General features: G+C 33.8%; 1 protein-coding gene across 3 annotated transcripts; it reads right to left on the bottom strand.

Annotated features, from left to right (window-relative positions):
* Positions 1-259: 259 nt before the first annotated feature.
* Positions 260-2,614, bottom strand: LOC109675250 (serine/threonine-protein phosphatase 4 regulatory subunit 3B-like). 3 transcript variants are annotated; one of them, XM_020152006.1, is made up of 2 exons: positions 1,119-2,614; positions 260-959 (listed from the first exon to the last, which is right to left on the bottom strand). In XM_020152006.1, the coding sequence occupies exons 1-2, from the start codon at positions 2,612-2,614 to the stop codon at positions 260-262; spliced, it is 2,196 nt and encodes a 731-aa protein (XP_020007595.1). The 3 variants fall into 3 exon arrangements, with proteins under 3 accessions (XP_020007595.1, XP_073918965.1, XP_073918966.1); XM_074062864.1 differs by having other exon boundaries at positions 260-1,614; positions 1,693-2,614; XM_074062865.1 differs by having other exon boundaries at positions 260-1,695; positions 1,984-2,614.
* Between the last annotated feature and the right edge of the window lie 5,848 nt (positions 2,615-8,462).

Raw genomic sequence — 8,462 nt, 5'->3', positions numbered from 1 at the left:
TAATCCTGAGTCCAAATTAAATTAATATTATTATATGAAGCTGTTTCTTCTTCTCAAACCATCCCCCAAAGTAAGATTTTTTATATCCTAGGAAGTTTTATTTTATTTCCTTATAAAATTAAGACTTCTTAGTTCTTAATATTTGCTACTTATTGAATTATTTTTAAAAGTTTATCTGAAAGAATTGTAATTATACTTTTCATCTTGACATTTGCAGAATTTTCATTGAACTAGATGTTGAAGTTCTCCCATAATGATTTTATGAGCTAAGATGAGGTCGTTTGGGGGGTGATGCTTTGTCTTCTTTTTCTTCTTCTTCTTCATCATCATCATCAGGATAATCCACTAAAACATGCATACTGCTTCTTTGGGGGCTATTCATTCTATTACTACCACCAGCAGCAAGATGACATGAAGAAAATCTGAAGTCACTCGAAGATGTTGTTTCAGGAATATCTGCAGTGTCTTCACTTTCTTTTGTTCCTTTATTTTCTATAAATTCATCAGAATGATCTGGCAACTCATTTTCCATTGGTGGCATCAATTCTTTTGTATTTCCCTTAAGACACATTTCTTTCTTCACCTTCATGATTTTGGCACATTTGCAAAATATTTTGCTAGATATTATAGAGTGCAAATTCTCCCTTATTTTGTTTTGTTTTTCTTTCTCTTCTTCATATTTAATTTTCAATCCTTTGAATGTCTGAACATATTCAATAGATTCAAAAGCCTTATAAAACTTCTCAACTATATGTGCAACAAGAGGTTTGATGTTTTCCACTCTTATATATTCAAATATATCAATAATAGCTGAATTTAACATATTGTACCGAGTTCCATTAAGCAGAAAAGTATTTACAACTGTCTCAAAAAGATTTTCCTTAATGATATAACAATTGTAAAGTTCATCTTTAAGGCCTATTATCTTTCTCACAAAGCGGACCACAGAACAGACCAGGATTGTGTGTTTTGAACTCATCAACATCAAGACTCTTCTTAACAAGTCTTTGCTTAAAATATAATTTTTAATATAATGTGTGTGATGTTCTACACAAAATGTGAGTAATTCTAAAATTAAATCAAGCAGCTGTGCTGTTTGATAATTATTGGGGCTATTTTTGTTTTTCTCAGTTTCAAATGGATCATTCTCTTTACCTTTTCCTTCTGAAGTGGCAGACAAGAGTGGCGCTATCAAGTTATGCATGCAATGTTTATAGAAGATATTTAGAAATTCACTACTTTCACATTCATTAGGCGTTGTCAGCATGTTTTCTGGATCAAGAAGAGAACGAAGAAGTTCCATCATATTAACGTCACCTCCAAGCTCAGGATCAGTGTCACAGATCATTTGTTTGATTATTACATTAATGATGACTTCATTACCTTCACCCTCCTGGGCTTCTTCCATTACAAATCCTTGGATGGTAGATGGACTATATTCTACTAGATAAGCAAGTATTTCTGTAGCAGTTAGCTTTATTTGGACATCATCTATACTCATTACAATTTTAAGAGCAGAAATGATTTCTAGTTGTATCAATGTTTGGAATAGTGCATTCTTGCATTCAGGCTGTAAAGTCTGGGAAAATGCACAGATTTCCTTGAAAAATAATAGCAATTCAAGTCGTTTATCATCATCTGTAGTCTCATCCTTTAATTGTGCAAAAACTTCAAACATAAACATCTCATCCTCCTGCAACATATTGACTATTTCCACCTTGTTTAAGAAAATGAATGTTGTAAGAGTGGAAAGAAGACTCTTTTCAAATATAGATGGTATAGGTAAGAGAATATCATGAATGTACTGCACTCTATATGTCTGATGTATTTTTTGCCTAAGTTCAAAGTTTGTTATTGGTATAACTTCTTTGAACTTTGCATTTTGGGTCAAGAATTCCCTATGCTGTGTTGGTTGAGCCAAAGCAGGATCATATTCAAGACATCCCACCACGTCCATGATATACTTATCAGAAAACATGATCTCAAGTAGATGAGACTTGTTGAGAAATAATATTGCTTTAATAATGTTATGCAAATGGTATAATCCTTCAGTGTTCTGTTGGTTCTCACAAGTATGGAACAGTTGCAGTAGTTTTTGAACATAATCCTCATTTTCCAAGATCAGAGCCAGCCTTTCCTGGCGGAGAGGAGAAGCAGAAACGGAATCAAATAAATTCTCAATTTGTTCGAGTGTATTGAGTTCGCAGTCAGGCAGCTCAATCAGATTACTGCTTTGTGGCATTTCATCATTGTTTTCTGATGTATCCAAAACGTTTTGTGTTATTTCCAAGCTTGGATCTTTACCTTGGACTTGACATATATATTCCCAGATCTCTCGACAGCCTGCTGGATCCTGGAAGCTTAGTGCTAAACCATCACTGTCATTTTCTGCTTCCGACCAAAGAATTAACACCCCTCTTTGTTTCTGATAGCAGGTGTTTGGATGTATCTTGGACTGCATAATCAACAACCCATCTGATTCAGAATGAACAAGTAGACACACTCCGTGGAGTCGCCCAATGTATCTAGATGAAACTTGTCCTATGCCAATTTCGCTCCACTTCCGGTCTTCGTCTCTCACATAGACTTTGACGCGGTGTCGCCTGCTGGCCATGACGACTTTTAGCCTGTCCACGCTAGGTCTGGTCTTCCTGCCGACCTCTTAGCATATCCCGGCCTGTGGTAGCAACCGCTACGTTAGCAGCGACAGTTGGTGACGTTGGCAATTCGAAAATGTCGTAATAGAAAATGCAGATAACTAGTGGTTACCAGGATGACAGAAATTGAGAGAGGACTAAGGTCAGCAAGATTCCTCCAAACACTCTGCTACCTCTGATTTTCTCCCACCTTGAGCTTCATCAACCTTCATCCCTTCTTCCTTGAGCTTCATCAACTTTCATCCCTTCTTCCTCCCTCCCTTACCCACACTAAGTGAGTCTCTGTGCCTGCTTAGGCTAATAACGTCTCCGTACTGGCAAGAATCTTGTGATTCTCCAGGATTTTGCCTAAAAAGAATTTGCTTATATAAGACATATTATACTTGTTAAAGGGAACTGCCACTAAGCTTAGAATGGAAGCTAAGAAATCAGATATATGGGGATGGATACTTTAGGACCTTTGACAAAATAAAGTTTACCTATGTCCTGAAGGAGTCCACACCTGACCGTCTATGTTAGTAAAACACTGGGTGAAATAAAAAGCAGTAGTAGATGACTAACAGACATTGAGCATCTCCAGAATCAGAGAAATTGGGTTGGATTTTCTCCTGCTTGGTCTAAATCTGTATCATTCTCTTATTCATCTCTGAGAGAAGCTGTTGTTACAAGGAGGAATGTGGCAATGCATTGCTCTGTTCAGCTTTGTCTAAAGTTTTATCTTTTAGCACAACAGGTGAAACATTTCCTTAAATGTTTTCCTATCCACAAGCATATTCCTTATTCTCAGGGAAGAACTGGGCCAAAGGGAAAGTGAAAGTAATTTGCCAAGAGTGAGTGTTGACCATTACAGATCAACTATTTTATTTCTTTTCTTAATATTGAAGATGATAACAATCTCACAAGAATTGAATGAGTGCTTATTATTTGATGAAGAAAGGTAAAATCAGTTGATCAACTATAATACTTTGGTGTTACTATGTCCGAGACACTGTGATAAGACTTATACACATACATACTTAGTTTTCATAGTAATCTAATAATATAGCAGTATTAATAATCTTTTTAGGATCAGGGAACAAACTTAGAGAAGTTAAATAAATTGTCAAAGGTCACACAATAAGTTGGAGAATTCTAATTTGAATACAAGTCTTTCTAATTCCAAACTCAGACATTGAACTATTATCTCCTTTTCTTGGCCTTCATTACACTTTATTTCACATTCTTTCCATCTATATAATTTGTAATCAACATAAAATAATCAAGAAAAGATGAAAGTCACACACTTCCTCCTTTAGATTCACATCTGTGTATAGCCAACTGAAAAATAGAAGCTTGGATATGGCAACTGTGTTAAATATAATTTTAATAGTAACCAAGTTGATTTTTGATGTAGCAGCAACTTCTGCAGTTTTCTTTCTTCAAAAATATTTTTCTGAAACATTAACCCTGCTATTGCAAGGGAAAAATTGAGACATCAAACAAACTTATATTTGAAAAGTCTTATTTGTAGTAATCATTTCATTTTATATAATATTGTAGATTTGTGATAACTCTCAAGTAGGGCACAGAAAAACCCACACACCTCCCTTGCAGTGTTATCTCCAGACCACAGTCTGGGATTTTCAGTGGCATAGTGAAGCTAGGGCACTGGGGGAGTTGAATGTAAGAGACAATCATTTCATGACAAAAGGTAAGTCAGTGCCAGAATACTGCTGGTTTAGAAACATTTACAAATAATAAATAATTTTTAAACACAAGAATTAAGGACTAGTATGAGAAGTGACAGATATATTAGTTAGAAAACATACCATATTTCAAAAAGAGAGAATTACAAATATACAATAATGATAATGGCATGTATGTTAATGGTCCAATTTTTGTCTCTGTTGTGTTTGTAGTAAACATAGAATCAATTATAGTACTGTCAATTTTCTTGATATACACTCAGGTTCCATTCTCTGAGAAGCATTCAGCACAAATCTATGTCTTCTCACAATTTTGTCACTGGGAATTTCCCTTTATCCAATTAAGGTCATTTTATCTTAATTATGTTAATAAGAGTTCCTTAAAATCTAAAACAATCTCAAGTATACGTTTCTTATTGCTATTTGTGCAATAGTTTCTTTCAATTCTTTTCTTGCTTATTTGGGGAAGTAATGTTCCTTTTTGTTTCATTATTTGTACCTGCCTAAGACTATTATTTTCTTCTTTTTGTTGCTTTATCAGGAGTAAAGTCTTATTAATAAGTAAATATTATATACTTGGAGCTTTGTAAATCCTTTTATATGCATTATTGATGTTTTTAATTAATTATCATATAATAGTGGGCCAAGGAAGATTTTATTACTACCATATTAGAGGGAAAAAACTTGAAACTCCAAAACTTAATCAAACATTTGGTTCAAATTCCTATAATAAGTGATGATGTCACTATCTGAAGTCCAGCCTTTCATAGTTTCAACTTCTCTTTTCTGTTCCCAATCTGAAATGCTCTCTCTGTGATAAAATCAATGTGTTTCTATCTTATTTAGAATAAAAGCGACAGTTCTAAGACCCTTCTGTAGAGTTAGGCAAGATCTGGCCTCCTTGACTTATCTGAACTCTTCACCTAACTGTCTCTCTCTCTTCTTTATTCTGTCCCAGCTACACTAACCATTTAGCTGTGTCTGAAATATATTGGATATACTCTTGTCTCATGACCTTTGCACTTGCTCTTATTTTGACCAGAAACACTCATATTTCTCAATATCTGCATGGGTCACAACCTAATATCCTTCAAAAATTTATTCAAATGTTCTTTATCTCTAGTGAGACCATCTCTAATCACCCCTTTAAAATTGCAGAGACTTTCTACCCAACCCATTCAACACATTTCTTTGATGTTTATTTTCACCATAGCACTTAACATCATCCAACCATTTTTAGTTAATTTTTTTTTTTTTGGGAAAGAGACTACCACTTGTATAAGTGCTGTGATTTTTATTTTCTTACTGCTTTTCCCCTTTTCCCTTCATAAACATGGTACATGATAGTTTCTCAAAAATTATTTATGGTATAAATACATAGATAAAAATCTTTATTTTTAATAATCCTTTTATTTATTTCTAACATAGTCATTGACTAGCTCTGTGTACAAGCTTAGGTACTAGGGACAAAACAGTGAATATAAACTCTATGTCCAGCCCTTTTATAGAGTGGATAGTTTTATCAGGAGATTTTTCTAATTTACAAGATAAACCTGGTATTTCCCCTGCCACCTTAGACCTACTCTTTTGGATAGTTTCCTACTTATTGGTGGTGATTAAGGCCTTTTGTTACATATTGAATTAACTGGATGTTTTCTTCTATGTTCTGTCAAATGTTCCTTCTCCAACTGAGTGAAGTGTTGGGTACAAACTGCAGATTTTCTACTCACTGTTAAGTATTGAAAGAATTCCAATTTTCTAATATTAAAATATTCAATCCATTTCAAGCTTCGGTTTGAATTATTGCTTTTCCAAAGCAAGTTCATGGCCAAGACAAGAATCAAGATTGGGAATGCTATGCTCCAAATTGAGTGTGAAATTATAGCTAATTTATATAGCAAACAACATGGATATAGGGAAGGGTGAAGAATTGGAGACATTTATGCAATCTTCCATAAGGTTCAACAACAAGTGTGACCTGGAACTTTCCTAGACAGAGGGATGTAGCACTCTATATGTAGAGTGTTAGAATGTGTATACAATTAAACCACTATATTTTCACCTTCATGCTACTTTGTGTTCATTGCAACAATAGTGGATATCACTTTCCTAGAATCTCACAGGTAAGGATCACTCTTTTGTATTTTTTTTGATTCATAGACATTTGTATTAGCACTAGTACATTCTCAGTAGTGTGTTTCACTTCTTTGGAAGCTCCAAAAACTATTGTTGACACTTCATGGATTTAGGCAGAAAGAAATTGGAGTAAACATTATCTTGACCTCATGTAAAATTTAGAGTCTGACTTTCAGTGGCATACACTCTTTGTTTTCATTTGCTCAAACAGCTTCTTCTAGATGAAGTTTAAGTTTTAATTTTAATTCCACAATTCATAGATCTCTTCTTTTTTCTCTGTCTGCATATACCATGTGTTTTTCTTCCTTTACTCAGGTCAATGGCTGAGAAGAACAATTGCTGTCATCTTGCTCCTTTTCCTACACCTGTGTTAGCAGTAATACCAATGAGCTTGATTTGGAATTTAAAATCTCCCACTTTTTGCTTAGAGATACAAATCATCTTCATTTCATCAGTATAACTCTAGATATATTTATATTATTTATTTATTTATATTATTTTTAGGTGACAGTTGATTTTAACTTAATATTTTACTTCAATCCCATTAATATTTGAAGGAATGTCTTGAACATAATGCATTAATATTTGAGGAGAGAATTTGATTAAGCCAGAAACAGAAAAATGTTTCATGATAAATAAGAGAAAAAATTAAATACCTTGGTTAGTATTTATTTTGAATTCATTACTATTTATTTGAGGATCTGGTTCATTCCTCTTGGAAAATAGCCTTTGTGTTTTGTTACTGGCAGGTGAGGTGATCTGTGATCACATTGTTTAGGCAGGAGAGCTCACATGGAGGTATTAGAATAATTTTTTTTTGCAGTAGTAGAGCTTGAACTCAGGGCCTAAACCTCAAGCCACTCCTTTGGCCCTTTTTTATGATAGGTTTTTTGAGATAGGGTTTCACAGACTATTTGCCTGGGCAGGCCGTGAACTGAGATCCTCCTGATCTCTACCTCCTGAGTAGCTAGGATTACAGACATAAGCCACCAGCACCTGGCTAGAAATACATTTTTTAATTATAGGCTAAAAACATTCAGAAAAATATCTGATTTTTATTTATATTTACTTAAGAGTATGATTTAAAAAATCTTTAATTTAAGAAGTTTATCAGATATCAGTTACAATATTATGTAAAACAAAGATAAAAGGTTTTAGTACTAATTAATTTCTTAACTAAAATGACTGTACTGTTTCTCAATGTCTTAGACAGCTCTTAATCATTGTATTTCCCTTAAAGTTACCCTATAAAGTGAATTTTAATTAATATATAATAATAAATAAATAAATGGCCTTTGTTCATTTGTTTGAAAGGTTGGTTAGTTTGTTGATTATTCTGAATACTGGAAGGGTGGAGTTATCTTTGCCTTCTAGATTCTATTAGCACCTCATCCACCAGTTGTGATAAGCAAAGATGACCCTAGACACTGTGAAATTCCCACCTCCTCAGTGAGGGTTGGAAATAGCCTCAGTATGAGAATGACTATTAGTAATCATTTTCAGTTCTTACCATGTACTTACTTTTAACAATGCAAAGAGTAGTTTAGAAAAGATGTTTTCTGATAATTTTTCATGTCTGACATGGTAAAAACAGTTAATTTGGACTTTTGTCATTCAAGTTTTCTATTAACCAGGATTTCTGAACATATATTGTAAAACAATCAGTGGCATTTATTATCAGGCCTTTCTACAAGAAAATAATTAAGAAACAAATCTGTTGTTGTCTTGCAGCTCTTTGCCTGCAGCATCCCAAGCTATAATACTCATTTTTACAAAGTAATACTTGTTTGTATCTTCCCAGGCCTCACCTCTTTATGCTCATTTTTGATCTTTCCTGAATATCAATTTCCCATCAAGGTCTCTATTCTTGCTGTTTTCTTTGACCAGAACTGCATGACACTATTATATTTCATGTGTGAAATATATCATCATCTTTCACAGTAACCCCTTCTCTTCTTACTCTTACTAACATAACTCTACTTTC

This window comes from Castor canadensis, chromosome X, assembly GCF_047511655.1.
Source record: "Castor canadensis chromosome X, mCasCan1.hap1v2, whole genome shotgun sequence".
NCBI classification, from domain to species: domain Eukaryota; kingdom Metazoa; phylum Chordata; class Mammalia; order Rodentia; family Castoridae; genus Castor; species Castor canadensis.
The sequence above is the reverse complement of the archived record's forward strand: the minus strand, read 5'-3'. Positions and strand labels throughout refer to the sequence as shown.